General features: G+C 34.4%; 1 protein-coding gene across 1 annotated transcript; it reads right to left on the bottom strand.

Moving 5' to 3' along the window:
* Positions 1 to 8170: 8170 nt before the first annotated feature.
* On the bottom strand, positions 8171 to 20343 carry LOC123541091 (FMRFamide receptor-like). Its single transcript, XM_045326476.2, has 2 exons — positions 20276 to 20343; positions 8171 to 10333 (listed from the first exon to the last, which is right to left on the bottom strand). Exon 2 carries the CDS (start codon positions 9727 to 9729, stop codon positions 8494 to 8496), a length of 1236 nt encoding a protein of 411 aa, XP_045182411.2. The 5' UTR covers positions 9730 to 10333; positions 20276 to 20343; the 3' UTR covers positions 8171 to 8493.
* Between the last annotated feature and the right edge of the window lie 4034 nt (positions 20344 to 24377).

The following is a 24377-nucleotide window of genomic DNA, read 5'->3' as shown; positions in this document are numbered from 1 at the left end:
TAGAAAAAGAGATCGCTTCGATCATTCAAGTAAATGGTACTTTGAAGAGCGAAGACATATTTTAAGATAGGTATGCTACTTAATTAAGTGAAATACTTGTCAAAGCTATAAAAAAAACTTGCATTTTCAGATCAAATAAAGTTCTTGTGTAGAATCATGTCAATGAAAACATATTAATAGTTACTTGTTATACACAGTTCACGGTTCACGGGAAGACAAAAGTTTTCTTACAAGATATTACGCAGGTAATTTGTTTACTATACGGAACAGGGTCAGATTGTGGTGGGACTGTTTTTTTGCAAGGCGGCGTACGCCGTTTTACGCCGATTTCAACTTCCAGAACCGGCGCAGCCACTTTATTTCTCTCGTTTGCTCCCTCCGGGGAACGCGGTTTACGCCGGTTCACAGAATGCGACGAGATGCGGCGAGGTGTAGACAAATATGGCTGAAAACTCCTCGTAAGAATTTTTTGAAGTAAGTGAGTGATTATTATTATAAATTAAAAAATGTTTGTGTAAAATAACTTTAGATATCCCGTCAAATGTTAACAAATCCTTGAGTATTATATGGAATGTTTTATTCTTTTACAAAAAAAAACAGCTCACCGAAAGCCTGTTTCGGTCTTCTGCAACCATCAATAGCTAACAGAAAGCGTTGATCTACCGATGTGTCCAAACAAGAAAAAGCCCGGAAGTTCATCATTGTTCGACAACAACATTCAGCTGCTGTATATTTGCTGAGTGACCTTCAATTGTATCGGGTTTACCATAATTCCGATAAAAATTAACATAACAAATACCAAAGATGCAGTCGGATTCGTAAAATATAATTGTTATGTAAGAGAAGACTTTATCTTCATACATTAAATGATCTTTTTACATATTTCCTGTTGTCAGTTTGCTTTCAATTACAATGTTTTCATCAAATGCAATGTTGAGGACGAAATCATAGTCTATAGGCCTTCGCTACTTTTAGAAATAGATATACGGCTGTACATGAGAAAGTGTGACCCTAGGTTGCATTAATCATAACCAGACCGCTTTTTCCTTTATCTTTAGGCGGATTATTCACATCATTAGTAATGTATCGATTGTGCGGAAATATACTTTTCTTTTAATAACGTAATATATAGACTTGCGCCAAATGCAGTCTATGTCATTTAAATTCATCACAGAATGATTGCGGCTCTCGAATACATTATTTCCTCATTGCCTAATTGAATATCATATTGTATTTCTTCAACATTAAAAATGTATACTCGGATTGTAATTGTAACTAAAGCCGTTATGTAAGTCTTTCTCGCAAACCTACCATATGCCACCTGGATGGCTTCCTCATATGTAAGAATTCAACATCCTTGGCAGGTGTTAAAATCTACTGCGTGCTGCGTTGAAAAGGAAACAATTTTACGTCATGCTCTCTACCACTCGCAACGGTGTCCGCTTTAGTTTTCACAAAGGTAATGTTAATATACTAGTATACTGAATAATCATTGAAGGTGTAAGTAACAAAGGAAACAAAATGCCATTAACAAATGTCAGAAAAATAACTGAAAGGAAAGAGTTGGAGCGAGCGTCGCATTTGGTAGGATTTTATTTGAACAAAACAACATCGACGTGATTCTATTGAAGATATGTCAGTATTTTCTCATTTACGTTCGAGTAAACCATTAGCAAGGACATGATTTAATAGGAATAGCCTAGTTCCAGTACAAGTAAATAAATGGATTATTTTCAAAACAAAACATCGGGAAGTTGGATGGTTGACCTCTACATGTATATAGCCGAAGAGTATTGTGCTTCAGAACTGTTACAATGAGTGTGACACTCAAGAAGATTTATAACTGCAATAAATACAGGGTAAAATGATGACTATGCACTTTTTGATATATAAATATAATATTCGTGATATAGTCGATCCTATATTCCGCTTCAGCATTTTTTAATCCCCAGCCGTGGCGGAGGGATTATAGGAATGGTCTGCGTCCGTCCTTCCGTCCGTCCTTCCGTCCGTCCGTCCGTCCGTCCGTCTGTCCGTAACACTTTCGTGTCCGCTCCATATCTCCTAAACCCCTTAAAGGATTTTCATGAAACTTGGGTCAAATGATCACCTCACGAAGACAATGTGCAGAACCCATAAGTCAGCCTTGTCGGCTCAAGGTCAAGGTCACAACTCAAGGTCAAAAGTTTGAGCCTGCCATTTTGTGTCCGCTCTATATTTCCTAAACCCCTTGAAGGAATTTAAAAAAAAATGGGTCAAATGATCACCTCATCAAGACAATGTGCAGAACCTATAAGTCAGCCATGCCGGCTCAAGGTCAAGGTCACAACTTAGGGTCAAATGTTTGAGCCTTCCATTTTGTGTCCGCTCTATATCTCCTAAACCCCTTGAAGGAATTTAAAAAAAAATGGGTCAAATGATCACCTCATCAAGACAATGTGCAGAACCTATAAGTCAGCCATGCCGGCTCAAGGTCAAGGTCACAACTTAGGGTCAAATGTTTGAGCCTTCCATTTTGTGTCCGCTCTATATCTCCTAAACCCCTTGAAGGATTTTCATGAAACTTGGGTCAAATGATCACCTCATCAAGACAATGTGCAGAACCCATTAGTCAGCCTTGTCCGCTCAAGGTGAAGGTCACAACTGAAGGTCAAAGGTTTGAGCCTTCCATTTCGTGTCCACTCTGTATCTCCTAAACCCCTTGAAGGAATTTTATAAAACTTGTGTCAAATGATTACCTCATCAAAACGCTGTGCAGAAATTATGAGTCAACCATGCCAGCTCAAGGTCAAGGTCACAACTAAGGGTCGAAGGTTTGAGCCTTCCATTTTGTGTCCACTCTGTATCTCCTAAACCCCTTGAAGGATTTTCATCAAACTTGGGTCAAATGATCACCTTATCAAGAACTCATGAGTCAGTCATGTCAACTCAAGGTCAAGGTCACAACTGAAGGTCAAAGGTTTCAGCTCTGTATCTCCTAAACCCCTTGAAGGATTTTCATGAAACTTGGGTCAAATGATCACCTCATCAAGACGTTGTGCAGAATTTATGAGTCAGCCATGTCAGTTCAAGGTCAAGGTCACAGCTAAAATCAAAGGTTTACCCTTTCACTATCCATAGCAGTGGCGGGGGATTTAGCTGTCTTTCAGACTGCCTTGTAGTATAAGTAGCATCGCGCAGTCGATGTATGTTTTACCACTGAACAAATGTATCCCTCTATTATAAATACAGATAATTTGTATTGAAGAACTGAATAGATTCATGTGAAACATTGTACAGACGATGGGCATTGAACCGCTGAACGTATGGGATGCTTCCCAGAAAACGGGTATTATGTAACCCCGTATTGAAGATGGTCATAGATGATGAATCTAGTCCTGCTTAACATATGGATTCCTGTGCAGACGATAGGTATTCAATAGCTGGATAGTATTACATGCAACACCACTTGTACTGAACTCCTGATTCATGTGAAGCCCAGTACATACGATGTGTAATGAGCTGCTGAACATATAAAAAACGTTTCACAGACGACAGCTATAGTGCTACCCTGTATATATGATGGACATTTATAGTACTTCATATCCTCCTGAACATGTGAATCCTTGAGCAGACGACGAGTACTATGTACAGATGACGGGCATTTATAATTCTTCAATTCTTCTTGTTGTCTACGAAACGGCAATCTATTGTGTTTTCAGGATGAAGAATCCTGACTAATGCATATATTGTAAAGTTCATTATCTTTCATAAACGTAACATCTGCAAAGCTCAGCTGCTTCGTTTTCAATTTGTTCATAAAACAGTTCTGAATTCTGGAAATGGTCTAAGGAAATTTGGGAAAATTATTATAGCAACCGGGACTGTATGTGATGTTAATTGAGTTTTCCATGCATATCACAAAATTTGGTCAAAATATCCAAGGAGCTGGGGTCGAAATGTCTTTGTTGGGGTTGAAATACCTTTTAGTCGAACTGTCTTGCTGTCGAAACATGCTAATTGTTTCTTACATGTTAGAATCTTGTATCTATTTGTTAAGAATTATAAATATACTGGTCCTTTATCTCCGGATATAATGAATCTATTCGATGTAAAGCTTGTTACTTATACGTTTTCCACGACAAAATTGTTATCAAAATCCTGCGTCTAGTCTAGTCATATATTACAATATGAAATTTGCAATTAAAAGCTGGGTTGTCAGCTTGTCTGCATAGTTACGACTTTGTTCGACTGTTCCTGCTGTCTGTTTTTAAGAAATAAAATGAACTGACACATCTTATAGCGCAAAATCTGTGTTACTTTGAAATATCTAATTTAAATTAATTAATTTTAAAAGCTGCATCTATAGTTATTATCATTAGCACACAGTCACTGTGGTTGCGAGATTCCTATTGTGATTGCATGTGAATATTTATTTCTGACGTAATATGAATACTAAATCATATAATCTTTTTTTTTAACTGCATTAATCAGAGAAGCATACATAACGTAACTTATATGAAGTATACAATTTTTTTTTGTGAAAACAACGCAAGAAATTCATGCTTTATACGCTTTAATGACAGAGACCTAAAGGTATTGGCTTGCTTCGCTTTGATTTCTGCACTTTAGGCAATACCTCTTGCTTAGTTTATCTCATTCTTAACAAGTACATGTTATACCTGTATATTCAATATATAAATAATAGAAGTGTTATAGTCATTTTTCAAAACTTTCTTCATTTCTACAAGAAATCTTTAGTTTTGTTCATAACTTATTTATGAGTTATATTACTCATAGTTGTTGTGAAGCAGTTACGTTGTACAGTCGTAAGAATGTATATTACATATCTTTTATTACCGTGTAATAAATAACATCACAGTCTGAGGTAATCAAGGACACAAAAATGCTAAGATTTGAAAAGGTCAATTGATTAAACACTTACAATGTCTTAGTCCTTATCTTAAATTGTCCAAATTGTCAGACAGTTCAATTTCCACGTTGGTTGATACACGCTTACCGATGTCAGATACGCCAAATCAAATTCAATTTGTTTAGATTGACAGTAGAAGTAACTGCGTTACACAACGACTAGCTATTTATCATTATTCCTTTAAACCTTTTAAACTGCGAAATGTCTGTGTACGTTAATTACACAGTTAGTTCTCAGAAAGCAGTTGGGCGAAGTGTTTGAGAAAAGATGGCAGACACTTTGTGCGGAGGAAAACAATCCTTTTGCTGTCTTCGTCGCACTTTATTTTGTATAAAAATCCGTGAAAGTAGTAATTCTAGGATCATATTAGAATATGAAAGTTGCAATTAAAAGCTGGGTTGTCAACTTGTCTACATAGTTACGATTTGTTCGACTGCTCCTGCTGTCTGTTTTCAAGAAATAAAATGAACTCACACACCTTATAGCGCATGATATATGTTACTTTGAAATATCTAAATCAAATAATTTTAAAAGCTGCATCTATAACTATTATTCAGCACACTGTGGTTGCGAGATTCCTATTGTGATTGCATGTGAATATTTACTTCTGACATAATATGAATACTAAATCATATAATCTTTTTTTAACTGCATTAATCAGGGAAGCATAATAACGTAACGTATATGAAGTATACAAATTATTTATTTTTTTTGTGAAAACAACGCAAGAAATTCATGCTTTATACGCTTTAATGACAGAGACCTAAAAGTTTTGGCTTGCTTCGCTTTGATTTCTGCACTTTAGGCAATACCTCTTGCTTAGGTTTGACACATTCTTAACAAGCACATGTTATACCTGTACAGTCAAACCAGTCTATCAAGACCACACTTAGGAGAGCCAAAATGTGGTCTTTATTTGGAGGTGGTCTTTATTCACAGGTTAAAATACACTGTTTATGTTAAAATGGGAATTCTAACACGATCCGCAGCAGCTGATATATAAACATAACGCGAAATCGCCTATACATTAATCTACGATAAAATATAGCTCTTCCATTCCGCCCTACGATTGTAACTGACTGTGAGATTTACTCTGCCTCGACCCGTTATATACTGTATAATACCAACTAAATATTCGACTTTTTCAGTGCTAGTAGTAATAAAAAGTACATCAAATTTTCTGAAACAAACAATTTCTAACTGATGAATTTATTTGTTTATATTTTTACCGTAAGAAAATGTTTCAGCCCGGTAAGTTTCAATTTCAACACCAGTGCATCTATGACTGGTCGTGTGTGTAGTTTACAATTTCTGCGTTGAAGGCACCACAAATGTCAACTAGATTCTACTTTGACAGTAAATAAATCAGAATTCATGTTCCAATCTTCCAGACTCAAGTGTTTACCTGTTTATATGCCGCCGCAATGTTCTGGCGTGTATGTTTCAGTGCCATCATGTAGGTGACGTGTACTATTTTTAGAAACTGCATATATAAACTTTGAATTCAGTATTTACCTCTGATATCTATACCCGACCTTAGATGTTATTGAAAATAACATTTTCACGGCAATACCTACTTAACACTTTAATTAAAATTTACTGAATATCGGAAAATTCCGTTTGATGCAACGCTTTCTATTCGTGGGGAGGTTTTTATAATAGCATATGGCCAGCCGAATGACATATCGTGCTAAAATGTAGTGCTGTAAAATGCGAAGATTTGCGTGGTTAGAATTGAAATAATAAATATGTTCCAATAATTTTATCAGTTAATAAAATATGGGCAGTCGTTCGGATGCGAATATTAAATCACTCGTGCTACGCACTCGTGATTTAATTATTACGCATCCGAACTCCTGCCCATATTTTATTAACTGATAAAATATAGGCACATATTTATTATTTCTTAAACAAAACATGTGGTCTTTAGAGCCAGGTGGTCTCTGTTCAGAGGTGGTCTTTAACACAGGTTTGACTGTATATCCAATATATAAATAGTAGAAGTGTTATAGGCATTTTTCAAAACTTTCTTCATTTCTACAAGAAATCTTTAGTTTTGTTTATAACTTATTTATAAGTTATATTAGTCATAGTTGTTGTGAAGCAGTTACGTTGTACAGTCGTAAGAAAGCATATTACATATTCTTTATTACCGTGTAATAAGTAACAACACAGTTTGAGGTAATCAAGGACACAAACATGCTAAGATTTGAAAAGGTCAATTGATTAAACACTTACAATGTCTTAGTCCTTATCTTAAATTGTCCAAATTGTCAGACAGTTCAATTTCCACGTTGGTGGATACACGCTTACCGATGTCAGATACGGCAAATCAAATTCAATTTGTTTAGATTGACAGTAGAAGTAACTGCGTTACATAACGAGTAGCTATTTATTATTATTCCTTTAAAACGTTTTTAAATGCGAAATGTCTGTGTACGTTAATTACACAGTTAGTTCTCAAAAAGCAGTTGGGCGAAGTGTTTGAGGAAAGCACTGAGAACTGTTGGCAGACACTTTGTGCGGAGGAAAACAATCCTTTTGCTGTCTTCGTACTTTTTTTTTGTATAAAATTCCGTTAAGTAGTAATTCTAGTATCAACGGTGTTTGTTTATCCTAACAATTGCTTGATACAAGCTAGCACTATTAATTTTGCTGCAGGGACACCTTTCTAAAAAGGAAATATTCACGTGGTTACAGTACTGCGCGCAATCATAGAGGCATGAGCGTAATCGATCAAATCAGCTAAAAATATGCATCTTTTTATATTATATACATAATAATATAATAAATATACTCTTTTTAGATGAAAGCTTATCGTTTGGAGTGAAAGTGTTTACATGTCACTTGTATGAATGTGCGACAAACACTGTAATCATGGTCTTGTTCTGGCGCCCGCGAGACACAACGTGCCAATACCAAAACAATCTCGTCTTTCCGCTTTAATGTCGCGGGCGATATAGCGAAAAGGCGAAGTTGGCAGAAATCAGCCATCAGAGTCAGTAGTGCAATAGAATGTCGTTAGCAGCTTCGCTAAAGTAGTTGAAGAGGTCATACAGTAAGTCAGTACTGGTATACACTCTAGATTAAGGTGACTATCGGTGCATAACTGAAATAACTGTTAAACGAAAGGATAAGTTATTTTGTCTAACAAACACGTGTCAATAAAGCCACTGTTTTCTAATATAAATATTTCAGGTAACTAAAAATCAATCAACTTTGTCATCGAGTGATGATAAACTAAGACAAACAACAAAATAATATTGGTTTGTCATATTATTTAGAAACATCATAACAGGCACAAATAACCAAATATTTCTGTATCTTGTATGATGAAATGTTCATTTTACAGTAACTGTTATCTTGTAGACATTAACGACATCATATGTCTTACACTTGATCTACATAGACATACTAATGTTTTTCTGTCTTTAGATACCTTGCCTACTCCAAGACCATGATGTATTTGCTCCATAATGTGACATAAAGGAAACAAAATGTCACTAAAGTTCTTTTGTTGAAAACTAGTGTTCTTCCGGAATGTGTCATTACTTTACTTATAAAGACAGTGTTGCTTTAAATTACCTGAGTTCTACAACAATGTCTCTTTTTTTAGTTCTTACTCGCTGGCTAGAGTTACAGGATGGCATTGACCTAAGCGATATTGTTTCTGTGCATAAGGCTGACGTCCTGTGAAAATAAGTGACAGACGAATTCAGTGAGTTATTTTTCCGTTTACATCTACAAAATACCTGTCGGAACGTTCTTCGGAACTTGCTGCTAAAGTATGAATACAGGAAGAAGTTCACCGAGGAGTTAATCTGTACTAATAAATTACAAATATTTCCAGATATTTTTATGAAGTCTGCTGGGTATCTTATATTTTTTGCTTGAACGTAAGATCTGTAGATAAGTAAAATAGCTTGTGGTGTCTGACAAACCAGAAATATCACAACCACGGATATAAGCATCATAGTAACACGCTGTTGTTCGTGGGTGTTCTTCACAGTTTCTCCGGTTACTCTTGTCTGGGAGAGTATCTGGCGCCTTCTGTTTGCAGCCCAAACAGACCGTATTAAGAGAAAATTAAAGACGGACAACAGAACTAACGGAGTAAACGTAAAGATAGCCACAAACCACCAATAATACCCGAACTGATAGCTGGATTTCTTTGCAAAATCCGAATAAACACATGCGAAATGCCAAGTTTTTGTAGTCTTATTAGTGTAAATACGTTTTATACGCATTTTAAAAAATTCGGGGAAAGTGTTCACAAAACAAACAATCGCAACTGCAAAAATTGCAAGTTTTGCTTTTTTAACTGTACACCATGCTTTCCCTTTCATTGGTAAACGTATAGCTATATAACGCTCTAATGTGAAGCAAACCGTCAGCCAAACAGCAGTATTCCCAAACAAGTCCGAAAGCACTCTTGCGATTGGTATATACCGAAAAGCGTCTAAGGGAAGGTTTTTGTTTGAACAGTGTAGAAACGAAAGTGTTAATGTAAAAAGTAGATAAAGAGAATCACAGAAGGCAAGTGACATTAAATATATATTTGTTGATGTTCGCATTTTTGGATTTATAAGAACTACTATATTAAAGAAGTTTCCCACAATGCCACATGTAACAACAAACGGAACGAGATATTTCTGAACTATTAAGCGGGTTATAAATAAACTTTGAGAAGTAATGACTTGATTACGTTCTGTGGCGTTGTCAAAAAATTCAAATGTCTCGTTTGAAGATTCCAAAACATCTATATCACTTACATTGATTCCACTTTTAATCATATGATACAACTGACGATTCTCCATTTTTTTATGTAACTCCTGCCGTTTGATATGAACGTTCAAAGATTAAATCCTTTCTATGTGATTGATATTGATATGTCTCAGAAAAGATCACGCAAGGAGTTTCTTATATCCAATTGAAGAGAATCTATTGTTAATCTTATTCTGAAATTTATTGTTATGTGTGATTGGTTTCCTTATCAGTGTCACTTTTACCGATGTAGCTGGGGATAATATTGTATTAAAGATGATCTCAAATTGTCTGCACTGGTTTGTAGCTCTGTGTCCGCTTTTATTTATAAAAACTCAATACATTTTAACAGATATCTTTTCTAATGTCGGCGCAAAATAAATAATCTTTCAGAAGGCTGGCATCAAAGTATCTTGAATTCACATTTGATGATATATTACAGATAACTGCAAACTAAGGTCAGTGCCTTAAACAAAGGTTTAGTGATCTTTTATGAAATGTAATTTCTTTCCCGCCGTGACGCTTTTACAACGACCTTTTTCAGTTGGAGTATCTAAAATAATTTCTTAAAATGTTTGTATATTCTATATAACTCGGCCTGGTCATGTGACAGACTGCCCTTCGATCTACACTTTCTTTAGGCTATTATCCACATATCTGAAAAATAAAAGTTAATTTCGTATTAAAGAAGCGAATAATTTTTTTGTAAGTTGTTACAAAAATGAAATGGAGTAAAAATAATTGAGCATTTCTTTACGGATTCATCATGCCAAGTATGTTTTGCCTTTCAATGCGCAAATACACACAAATATAACTTCTTCAAGATTACCACATAATGTAAAACGTTTCTTACTACATATAAATTTGATTGCTCACTTGCTACATTGCAGCAACGCTACTGCGCCGGCCGGAATGCGTCGCCTATGTAATAATATTGAATATTTTATCTTAACATAGATTCTGAAACAATCTTCTCTTATGCCAAGACCGAATCAAATAATAGCAACAAGATCATTGAACCTTGAATACATATAAACAGTTTACAAGTTAAGGTGCTATATGAGCAAATGTTTTTTTTTATTTATGTTGGGCTGAAAACACGTCAACATAATATAGGTCATGCGGAGACTTTTAAGCTCTTGACAGTGGAGTAAGTCCCGGGATCGTTTGAGACACGGTCGGGCACTTGAATAAATCTGCCCACCTCTCGTAAGCCCGCTGGATGACGCCCTCTAATGAAGATTTCATTATATGTGATTCAATAGTATTTATCACGAGTTCCATCGATTACATGTTGTCTATTAATTTTAATTAGTGCGATTCTCTGGTCGTCGTCATTATATTTTATCAAACGAATATCATCGGTATTTCAAATCAAAAGAACTGAATGTAATATTAATGAAAATGCTACACGATTTCACAAATGTTTTAGTGCATTGTATTGTCCATACAAACGGTGAAAAGGACAAAATTACTTTAGGCTTATTAAAAAGAATCGTGTGTTAAATATTAATGTTGCAAATCCCAGCAGTAAGCCAACGAGTACATTTAATTCCTTTATGAAACCGGGTAAGAGTTATTATATTAAAGTATCCCATTGAAAACACTAACACAACTTGTGGCCTTAGAGGCTCTAGCTTACCATAAAGGGAAGTCGACTGACAGCATGCACGTTGATGTTACTAAATCATCCACTGTTAAAAACGAATAATCTAAATGTTAAAGACATATTTGTGTAAGAAGGTTATAATAAATTGTAAATAAATGATACTTTTGACACAAGTGCATTGAACATACAGCCTATGTTCGCATGTTTCATATGGTTCTTATTAAATGGAACACAGTGTACATTAAAACGGGTCGATTGTTTTAAAATAACTGAAATGGCGGTTATAGTAACCGTACAATTTGTTTCAGTAATGCAACTAGCTTCTTTATAGAATAGAATTTAGCTTTTTCTAACAAACTGAATGAGAAGTGAATTTTGTAAATGTTGAAAAAACGATTTCTTTCTTACTTGTGACTAAACAATATTCAGGTACCGGTAAAATACACTTCGAGAAATGTAATATCTAAAGACAAATAATAAAAGGTTATTAGCTTTGTATCGGGAAATGTGCACGAGTTCTTTAGTGGAAATATTGCGCGACCTTAGATTCTGAAGCGCAATATTCTTCCCCTGAAGAACGAGTGAATATTTCCCCATGCAAAGATAACCTTTTTATTACATACGCATCTACACGTATGAAAATAATATAAATATCATGAATTTGTTCAATAGCTTGAATAGGATTGACAATACTGAACTAAATAGAAAAAAATAGTGCAATAACACACACTGAATTATGTCAAGCACCCGATATGAAATTCAGGCGTCTGTGTTTGGAAAAATATTGACGTTTCCGGTAACAGTGTAACTTAACGGGGAGTAGAAACGAGTATGTAATAACACACGTTTCTGAAGCCTTGGCTAATATATAGTTCTGTTAGTTTGAGATATGTCTGTATTACGTTATTGATTAGTCGAAAAGATAGAGATATAATTCAAATAGGAAGAAATCTCGCTGAAATAACGCAGCTCCCTAGAAATGCACTGATAACAAATGTTAGAGGGCAAGTTCACATCGGAGCTCTAGAGAACTGTAGGTTGTTTTGTAAATGATACTTGCCCCCACCACTAAAGTAGCCGACCAATCAAAAATTGGGCCCTGGTAATATCTAAAACTGTTTTCCCCGGCATATTGAGCGCTGTGATGAAAAGCAAGGAACCAGTAAACCCTACCTCGCCGTGGTGTTTGCAGAGTTCAGCTCTTCAACAGGGAAGGTACCATTGGTGTACTAATTTATACCGTTCAAGTGGGTTATCGAGTATAGAGTCGGTCACTACTCTACCCTAGAGCTTCCATGTTTCCCAAAATGTCTAAACAGAAATGCGCTCGTAATATTAGTTAAAAGCTGAAAACCGAATAAGTCATATCGAGGGCTTGGCGCAAAACTATTGTATCTTGTTCTTTATTTATATACACTTACAATAGTTTTGCACCAAGCCCCCGATGTATTTACAAACTTAGTGTATAGCAAGCTTGGTAATATGATGAACTAGGTAAATTAGATGGAATCTGGGGTCACTGTTACAAATAAAGAAAACACACTTTCTACTAAATAGCTTTAATCAGATGAGATATTGCAAAGGAACTTTGTAGGTAGGTAGCTTAAAAGGAAAGAAAGTTTAAGTGATTGTATTTTTTGTCAGTAGGTTTAAGGTCTCTGTTAGGTGAAAGTCAATGTTACCAAAAGGGAAAATGTTAATGAAAAACAGGTTTCCGGTGTATTTTCACGTCTCTTGTTTTCTTGTATTTAGAATTCAATGCTCATCATAAAGTGTCTGTTTCAGATTGTTTTCAAAAATTGTTTCCTGTCTGTTTTCCTTTTATGTCGTTTTTCTAGTTTCTTTGTTTTTTATTACTTGTATTTGTTTGGCATAGTTCCTTTAATCACTTCCTGTTTTTATATTCATCATTCAAATAGATGTATCATATTTAGTCTGATACTAACATTTACAGTCGCCTTATAGGATTTTGTTGTTGTGTCATACAGAAATGATAAAAATTCATACAAAAAGTTACGTGTGACACTGAGTTTTGAAGCAACGTGGAAAATGATCTTTTTTTTTACCAGTATGCTTTAATTATCTTTGGTATAAAACTACATGTCTCTATAAAAATTAAGATTGTGACAAGTAACCAGAATGTTGGTTTTCCTGATATTCTTCAATTAAATGTACTTATAGCTATGTTTGTAAACACCACATTATTGTCAAAGAACAGTAGCTGACAATATCACAACAACTTCTACAGAACTAGTTTCCATGGGAATATCAACTATCTGTAGAAAAACTGTAATTCAACATCGAATATAAATGCCGTTTGTAACATGAGCACTAAAGTGTGGAGCTACGGTGTTTCGCTACAGCTTGGGAATCATATATCTTATCATCCGGAAGTTATAGAATGAGAATTTAAGTGCAAAACGAACGGATGGATAACTATCACCACCACATACTTTTAATACGTCCATCTGATCTTATCGCAGGACAGTATCCATGATATTTCATTGTAAAACCTCAAAATAGTGAGATGCCATAGTGAATGGTCCTTGTTTACTAACGATCACTTAAATAAGCTGACCACAAAATCAGTCGAGCTGTCACCGGACAATGTGCCACCACATTTTGAAGGTCTAGGTTCGACGAATTCTGAAAACATCAAGGGGAAAAGATTTTGTTCTAATAATCACTGTGACATAGACATTTCAATTCAGTATCAATGCCCAAAGGCAATATGCATAAAGAAATCTGATGGTCAGAAATCAACTAGTTCTCAAATTATAGAGGAAATGGCTTTTAAACTAAAAGTGTGACTTTGACCTTTGACCCTGTGACCTCAAATCAACAAGGACATCTACTGCACACGAGCAGTACGCTTGCCGAGTTATATGGCAGAAGATCGAGGAAAATTTCTATATTATGCATAAACGATATTATACCAACAGTAACTGTGACCTTTAACTGATTTCAAATACCAATAATTTATATGCATGGTCAATGAGCAATGTTCTTGTTAAAATTGAGGATCTTAAACTGATATATATATATAGCGGAAAGGGTTTTGATACTAATAGTAGCTGTAACCTCACTACCGTTAGGGTCCGTTCACTATCCATGACTAATTTGCCTACTAAGTTTGAGCTTCAGGATAGAAGAATAAGGGAGATTTCCAAATTATCGAGAAGAAACGGCGTTTGTTTTGACAATTACGTTGACCAACATACCTGAAAAATAAATGTACAAATCACTGCTTAAAAGAAATTTGCATCACAAGTCTGAGGATCATTGGTCAACAATTTCAATTTCAGACGGACGTTAAACTGCTTACAGACATCACGTTATACGTCCGTAAAGACGTAAAAAAAGTAGTTGGGGCTATAAGCTTCGGCACAGGTCGATATGAACAATGGTAAGCGATGATACAAATAAAAAACAATCTTTATTGAACCAATGCACGAGATAAAGCATTCCCCTTGGATATGTTTTGGTTTGGTACTGTTACTTTTTCATGTTAATGATTTTAAAGTAAAGTGTTAGAAGTAGCATCTACTGACTGAGGAAATCATTTAGTTGTTTACTTATTAGTTTGCCAGATTTGTCTACCGACAGCATGTGTCTTCCACAGTTTTCATATATATGTTCTCGCAATATCTGTGGATTTTATAGCAGTTTGACAGGATATAAACATTCTAGCTGTCTGAATAATTTTAAGCTACTGAAAATATTTATATGTTTATTATGCTACTTACTAGTCCTGTAGATATTGGTTCGTTTATTATGATGATAGCTTATAGAAAAAATAGTACAATCTGTAACCGACCAAGAAATATAATAACAGACTAAGAAAGAGGACATTTCAGCTTATGCGCCCCGTCTCAAATGACACTCTTAGAGTGTCCCTTTTTAGCTCACCTGAGCAATGAGTTTTTGTGATTGCTCGATGTCCGGCGTCTGTCGTCTGTGTCTGTCGTCTGTCTGTCAACATTTAGCTTGTGTATGCGATAGCGGCTGTACTTTACAACTGATCTTCATGAAATTTGATCACATATTTATCAGGATGAAATCTAGGTCAAGTAAGAATATGGATCATCTGTAGTCAAAACTAGGTCACTAGGTCAAATCAAAGAAAAACCTTGTGTATGCAATAGAGACGGTATTTTTCAATTGGTCTTCATGAAATTTGGTCATAATAATAGTCTTGATGAAATTAAGGTCAAGTTTAAATATGGGTCATCTGGCTTCATAAAATTAGGCCGCTAGGACAAATCAAAGAAAAGTGTTTTGTATGTGATAGAGGCTGTATTTTTCAATTTAGGCTGATGAAATTTGGTCAAAATGATTGCCTTGATTAAATCTAGGTCAAGTTTGAATGTAGGCTATTTTGGCTCAAAAACTAGGTCACTAGGTCAAATTGAAGAAAATACTTGTTTACACTTAAGATACCACATTTCTGGTCCAATCTTAATGAAAATTGGTCAGAATATTTGTTTCTATGAAATCACTAGGTCAAAAATGTTTACACTGTTTAAACTGTGTGTTTCTCAGGTGAGCGACATGGGGCCATCTTGGCCCTCTTGTTATATATTTACATTGCTGTTTCTTTTTACAATAATCGAACCAGAAATGGGTTAAAATCAGATTTACAATTTACTTAAACTCAAACCAAAAATAACTTAACTTACTTATATGAACTAGACTACGATTAATGTCAGCAGTAAGCTCGCTTCTATGGCAGGTAAGCGATGCTGTTAACAACCAAGATGGTCAATCTGTTCACTGCAAAGTAGTGTTTCCGATTATCATATAAATCAATATGTATTTTTATAACACTTAATTTGCGAATTAACTATTTGCCTTGGGTTTAGACTTATACTGTCATCGTTCCTCTAAGGTAAATCGTTTCCTACTCATGACACTGAAAATGCTCAGCCTAATAAAGGTTTTACAACACCCAAAACAGCATTGATATAACATGTTTGTTTTCACTTCTTTTTCTACGACATTATGCTTACTTAGAGAAAACCCGTATTTCAGTCGTCAATCAGACTTACTTTCTTATTTGGCATTCATGGTGCCAATTGGCGGCTTATTTACTCCTCAGAACAAAGCAATTTAAGACATCTTATACTTCAATTTGCCATCCTCTTCTTTTCTTTGTACAGGCCAAAAAAAAAAAAAAAAAGAAACATTACTATAATGGAAATAATCAATATAATGGACCATTTTTGTCTGGAAAGTAGCATAAAATGAAAAAAAAAAACACCTACTGTTTGTTCGTGCCAAAAAAAAATCTCATAATTGAAATTTACTGTTTGTCATATATACATGTACTGGACGTAATTACTTTTTACTTAAAATACCACAAACAATAACTAGCACCAGGGATATCAGTTGATAGCCTGTTTTTAAACATTTGTAATTGAACCTCTGTGAATTCCTTCAGTTTCTCTTGCTGTCGTTATCGGCATTATCGTTTCTTTTCACACTGTTTTGATAAGAATTCAGCTAAAAACTATTGATTTGATACTTACAGGTGCATGAATAATAATTGAGCCTTGCCATGAGAAAACCAACATAGTGGGTTTGCGAACAGCATGGATCCAGACCAGCCTGCGCATCCGCGCAGTCTGGTCAGGATCCATGCTGTTCGCTAACAGTTTCTCTAATTCCAATAGGCTTTAAAAGCGAACACCATGGATCCTGACCAGACTGCGCGGATGTGCAGGCTGGTCTGGATCCATGCTGGTCGCAAACCCACTATGTTGGTTTTCTCATGGCACGGCTCAATCCATAAGAGGATTATCTAGTATCTACTATTGATTCCTATCTAATAGAAAAAGTTCTTCTTTCCTTAAACAAGACGATCAAGAAAATATTCAGATATTTTTGTGTTGTTTTCTTCTGTTTATATATATGCACCGGCTTTAAATAAAATTTGTATTGTATTTGTTTTGTATTGTATTGTATTGTAGTCCCGATGTAAAAAGTATACATACATATTTTAGTATAGGGGTGATATTGTACCCAAAACAATATTTAAAAATTCGGTACTGAATTACTGTTAAGATGTTTTTCTATTCAATCACTTCTATTATGCGCGTCTATATAGTTAAATAGACCTTATAGGCATTTTTCCTATCAAAAAGAGGGAACATTGTTTTTGAAGGACGCACACAAGCAGCAGCTCTGAGTTGTCTATTCAATAAAATACACAACACATACTTTAATTCGTCGCGTTTTTCTCGAACATAAGGAATGCACATAAATGAAAGTTTGCCTTATGATAATTGCACGATAGATATATTTGCGATGAAGTATTTCAAATAAATACATTTAGCGTATCACAATAAAGGCATTTTCCTCTCTGGAAAAGGTAGAGATTTGTAGGTAAGTCATTTGTAAATGGTGCAGTTGCTATTTCCCATATTTCAACACTGTTTACGAAACATGGTTATGATAGCTATCATCGGCATAATCTTTGATAGAACTTCTTAATATTTTACAACTTTGCATGACTTTTTTTGTGATTTTAATATTTTAAAGAATACTAATAGATAAAATAATGACAATTGATGTAAATACGTTAACTTTTCGACTTGCTTGAATAAAACGTAATCTTTGTAGTTCCTAACTATATCATATATACATTTAATAAGCTACTTTATATTATAACTTAAGGAGATACAAATAGTACGAGACGATTAGATAAAAGTTGCTTTACCCACAAAACCCATCAAATTATGTGTCCCGATGATAAGACTGACATAAATTAAGAAAAGTCTTAAATCAGAAAAGTATTTTGAAAACAAATATTGTGTCAAGATGTTTGTACGCAAAGCCATAAATGTAAAAGAATTTTCTCTTTCAGTTTAAGAGAAACCTTCAGCATTAAGAGGTTAAAAGAGAGGGGACGTATCGACCCAACACCATTTTTTATTTTGGGTTATAACACTATCAGATAGCACTAATAGCGGACCTAATGACTGAAATAGCCTCGATAGCATGGGTAAAACTATTCTGGAAAGCTTGTATACAAACAGGTGAATGAAATGGCACACTTGACTGTTTAAAATCTTGCACCCTAGTGCCCTTTTCATACCTAACATTCTTATCAGAATATGAAAAATTTACAGTACAGCAAGCTGTGGCGTTTTGAATGATAAAGCAAACAGTTGTGTTATTACCACATATAGTACTGGCCCGGACAATCAATGAAGTCGAGTCACTATTTCTGTGAAAAAGTATTAATGTAATGCTTCAATTCTTAAGCTGTGTCCAGAGGTGATAAGTGAAATAGAATACATTATAGAATATATTACCTCTGATGAAGAAACTTAGTTAAACTAAGCTTCCAATTATTTTTATTAGCTGCGTACTTTGCTTTCAGAGATAAAATGAGCCGCGCCATGAGAAAACCAACCTAGTGGGTTTGCGACCAGTCTGGTCAGGGGATCCATGCTATTCGCTTTTAAAGCCTATTTGACTTGGAGAAACTGTTAGCGAACAGCATGGATCCTGACCAGACTGCGCGGATGCGCAGGCTGGTCTGGATCCATGCTAGTTGCAAACCCACTATGTTGGTTTTCTCATGGCGCGGCTCATTAATGTACTCTTCATTACAACTGAAGGTCACAATCATTGAAATACTCCAGATGCCCATGAACTTCCAACTAATTAATTTTATTATTATTTGTGATAAATAAGGCACATATACTGTCATGTTTGCAAAATTCTCTTTATAACTTTTGTAACAATATTAAAAACTTTTAATCACTACCAGTCTGTGTGGGACAGTTATGACATTTCCTCTTAATCAACAGGCATGCTGGGCAAATTATTTCAGCCAGGCCGCTATGTATTTATGAATGCATTCAAATTGTTAATGATCTAAATTAATATCAGAATCGTGTTTTAACTTAATTGGCGGATTCTAGTACTTTGAATGCATAATACAATCTACTCACAGTTATAGCTGACGTTCAATTTGGAACCAGTCTAACATGTCTAAGCCCATGAACATTCGGGCATTGATAACAGCATGTGGGGACGTGTTAACCAATCAAGCTATGTTTGCATTTTATGAAATAATTAAATAAACATAGTGTCACCAATCTAGCGATAGAAACGCATCATACCTGCCAAACCTCAATGGCCTTATACCAAACAGATCAACATCTGTGAAAAAGCATCCGTGACTGATGAATTGTATTGTGAATTTCTAACAAAAAAGAAACTGACTGTCTGGGTAAGTCTGAGTTGTGTAAATGCTATCGTTTGTTGTCAGTTGCAAATCGCTGTATTTGGATATGTCCGCTGCAATCAGCTCAAGTTTGTCCAAAATATAAGATATATATAAACGGCCATAATCTAGTCAAAACAAAAGTATTCGTCAACCGTTCTGCTTTAATTAATTTATTTGATAAAAGTTTTTTGATATTTTGAACAAATGCAATTATATATCATTTTATTCATTAAATCTAAGCTTGTGAAAGGGCGTTGTAACGTGTCTGAAAGGTAACAAAGATAAAGTTATTTCTTTCGTACATACGTATCATGTGAATCATATGAGTTTAGATTATAGCTTAACAATGGAGGAAGCTGTACCATTTCATTTTAAATCAAGCAATACAATGGAATAAGGAAATTTTAAAATGAACGTAAAATTAGGTAACTCCTAATCTATTAAAACAAAAATAAGCTGTATTTACAGAGAACTATGCAGGCAGAAGTTAAAAAAAATTTAATCAAGGGTTAACAAGACCAGAAGAGAACACTTCGGAAGATTAATGTAATAAAAAATAATATTAAGATTATTACATTTGATTAACTCAGAAACCTGATAACTTTCAGCACGGATACTTTCTATCCTGCTAAATGTATATTAAATACAATACTCCAGCAGTTAACACATATTATATGATTTAAATTTTGTAAAAAAAATAGATATAACATGTTTAAAAAGAACATGTAAATATAAAATATTCTTTCCCCACCTTTCAAAATAAATCCATTTTGTCACTTTTACTTCCGATACTGCCACATCTAAATCCTTATTAGCAACACTCTCATTGAATGATTTCGCCATTCAGACTTCATTTTTATAAGAGAGAACATACTGCTGTCTGGAAACCAATATTCATAAAGCATCTTCAGGTCAGATTGCTGTTGACAAGTTAGTACATATCATAAAGATACATATAGAAGTAGTTTTTTTCTGAAATAGGTACTTACATTTAGATTGCTTGTACATGTACCGTAATTGTTCAACTTCCATTGGTTGTGTTTTAAAAAGTAAGCATAAAGTTTGTTATATTTTACTTTGGATTTCTTTTTATATATACTTTAAGGCAATCATTAATGAACATCATGAGGGCAAATGAAGAATTTAAAATAGTTATGATAAAATTTAGCACGGTGATTGTTATGTAGCTTAAATGCTGAAAGATTTTAGAGCTCTCCACATAAAGACGTTTGTTTATTTTTTCATTGCAGTAAATTTAACCTTAAATACTTTCAGCTGAAATAACGTAGCCAGTGACTTTTACCAGATTTAATATTACTGCTACTTTTATTATGTTCACTTACATGTGTAGGAACGAATTTTCTTGTAAGTTGGTACTATATTAGTTTCAAAAGTGGACTTTCTATGAAGATAAAGTCGTATATTTTTCGTTTGAAATAAGAAATACTCTGCACTTGCCAAAATTGATGTTTAATACGAAATATGATTAACCAGTTTTCCTGTCGTTTTCTTAGATGGATGTAGCGTACGCAAATCAACACAGAAATTTGCTAAATGTCCGCATAAAATGAATTCATAATGATGTTGATTGGGAAAGTATGCACAGCATTTTATACTTACACTGTCCTGTTGAATGGCATGGCGGCCAAATATTAAAACTGTTTTTCGAGAGAGATCCCATGCAACAACTTAAAGAAAGAATATACACTATTAAATTGTGATACATTTTGTAAGACCTTACAGCTGTTCTCAAGACTTCAATGAATTGGATCAGAGTATCACCAAAACATTCATTCAGCAAGGCTACTGTGCTATGGTTATGTACTTTTTAAACTTGTTATAAAAATATAACCGTAATTCCAAACTAGGTTGAAATTTAAGTGGCAAAGTATACCAAAGCCTAGCATTGATCGGGATGCTGTTTAGGAACTTGGTAAGTGCCTGATATTTTAGAAATGTTATATACAAGGTAATGGCACTGTTCAAATGAATAAAATCTGGAAAGTAGATCTCTCGAAAGCACGGAGAACAGGCAAACAGTGAAAATTGCAGACTCGGTTTGATTAAGTCTGTTCATTAGCAGTTATGGAAAATGCAACACTGCCCACGCCCCCCCCCCCCCCCCCCCCCCCCAGCACCGGCTTATGCAGAATTTAGCTGACGTGGTAATATGTACTATAATCACACGTAAGAATGTGTTACCTAAAACCTTATTTCGAGGCATAAACTGTAATCTTTATAGCACAAACATTCTCGTCGTCAACATCTTTCAAAATCTAATTTTTGGCTTCCTTTGTTGATCGATTGTTATGAAACTTTTATGCCGTCATATTTAAGAAATAATGTATAGGAAACAAACTTGTTTTAACATTACTAATACACAGAAAGAGGTAACACGTCCGCGAAATAATTTCACGAGAGGGTAGTCCGAGTGAATTATTCTTGCGACGTATAACCAATTTTGCATGTAACAATTTAGGTAAAACATGATTTTGCTATACATTATTTCGATTCTAATATGCCCTTAATCTAAAACAGTAGATAAAATATAGTAGCGCTCTTTCTTGGTCGAAACAAAAACATTGACGTCTTCGCACGTTAACGTGACGTCATTTTAGAGTAAGCGTGTTTTAACAGAAACAAGCATATTAGAATTAGAATTTAAGCGACATTTTCATGCAAAAAAAAATTGTTATTTTTCATGATTTTTTTTCGAAATTCTGGTTTTGTCCATTTTTAATGATATTTTGAAAAATCGACAAGATTCTACTTCAGATGTGCTAAACCACTAGAAGCTGTAGAAGGTTATTTAGATTGGAAATTTTATAGAAACATGTCGCTCGATGAGTTGAGGATCATCGATAATTCAACAGCCTTTAAAATGTCTGCGGATGTATCTAAATTGTTTTTTTTTTGTACTTGTAGCATGTGTAAATGTTGAGCTCTGTTCAACCCGAGGCTAGAGGGCATGGACAGTAGCATCCACTTCCACTAACGTCCATGAATCGGCTCAATCAAACCGAGCCTGCAACACTTGTGTTGAGCGACTCTTTTCTGTTTTGCAAGTGGACAGAGTCTAGTGATCTATTCAGAGAAATGAATGAAAAACAATTATTTAAACAAATATAAATCATACATTCAGATATAGTCTGCTGCGGAAAGCAGTAACATTCACAAAAAAAGGATAATCAGTGGCAGTTTTCCCAGCAGTTCATGACAATAATATCAAAAGCTATCATGCAAGTAAATAAAAACGGAGGGAGAATGTAGTAAAATTTGTTTGTTGATTTTCTGGTTTTCCAAAATATTATAGGCATGTATTAAACTAAAAGCTTTATCAAGACATCGTTTCACTTATAAATGTGACCTCTTTGCCCTAAAGCGTAATGAAAAAGATTTTATGAATCACTAGAGACCAAACGATTTTACTTGTCTTCCAAGTTTTCTCCTATATTTTGTTTAATTACTAAAAGGCGATCTTCTTATTTCCTTATAAGGCGTTCGTCGTGCTAATGGAATGCATATTTACTTCCAAGAAGAAAGTAATTCAAAGCAATTAAACTTCAGTTTGCCATTTATCACCCTTCCTTTTGCATGATACAATATACAATGTAATAACTTAAAGATTAAAATAGCGTTAGTGCAATCATCAAAATACATTTCCGATTGCCCTATTTATTTATTTATTTACTTATATTGTGTAAAAGATTTGCAAAATCGTCTGCAAATTAAAATGAGTTAAATGTCTATAAATGACCACCACAGATATTAAATGATAGCTTTCATGAGCAGATGTTAACATCTTTAATTTACTTTTTAGTGTAGTTGTTTTGTTTTGTTTCGTTTCGTTTGTTGTTTCTTTTTTTTTTTTGTAAGAAAGAATGTTGATATTCATAAACATAATTATGTACCTTTCAACAGAATAAAGGGTTGAATTGTACGACACGTATAAATACATGCAGACATTTATTCTCAGGGTGTATACTTACAAAATTACGTTTTGTTACTGTAACAGAGAAACCACGTAGGTCCCATCTGATAAGAAGACAACAGTTTACAGTAAAACGATGTATGTCATATGCTGAGATTTCAAACTTTTGAAAATGAAGGAAAACTCCAGAGGTGTACTACACGCACCGGAGTTATGATGACGCAGTCATTTCAAAGGCAATAAAATGATATAATTCACGAACACCTTTTGTTTAATGTTTCAGACCATAAATGTATATTCAGTAACCATTCATTAATATTATATTGATTTCGAAATGATGAAATTTGACACTGAGCTATAATGGTACATAATTCCGTATCAAGGAGTTCTAAAAAATTAGAAACAAGACTTCACGTTATCATACTCTGACGCTTTTGATTTGTGTCGGAGCATTGTTCATTTAGCCTTATGCAATAGAGCAACTGTCCTTTCCTTGATTCAAAATTATGTCACATTCATGATTTGACACCTACCATAAAATCGATAAATTAAACCGTTCCTGTCACAAACGAGAGGAGAGTAGTGGTTGGGTAACCCAATGTTATTTCTTACTTTATGATGCAGCTAACCTAATCTGCGACGATTTTATGAAACTGATTTGACTTCAATATTCAATTATAATCATTAACTTTAGTCATCTTCTAGTTGAAATAACCATAGTACAATTAATATTTTGATGAGATATAACATAGTCAGGAGACTTGTATTGAAGCTTTTAGAACTCCCCTCATAGATCGACTTTTAAGATCATAATTTTGGGAGAAATGTTACTAATAACCGCAATTATTTTTGCGTGTTCAATTAAAAAATCTGAATTTACGTTTATCAGTAGGATCTTGTAGTAAAGAAGTCGTTGCATTTT

This window comes from Mercenaria mercenaria, chromosome 16 (assembly GCF_021730395.1).
Source record: "Mercenaria mercenaria strain notata chromosome 16, MADL_Memer_1, whole genome shotgun sequence".
NCBI lineage: Eukaryota > Metazoa > Mollusca > Bivalvia > Venerida > Veneridae > Mercenaria > Mercenaria mercenaria.
Note: the sequence above shows the minus strand (reverse complement) of the source record. Positions and strands in the feature narration are given on the sequence as shown.

Coding starts and splice junctions, on each gene's coding strand:
- LOC123541091 (XM_045326476.2), bottom strand. CDS start 9,729: ATGGAGAATCGTCAGTTGTATCATATGATTAAAAGTGGAATCAATGTA.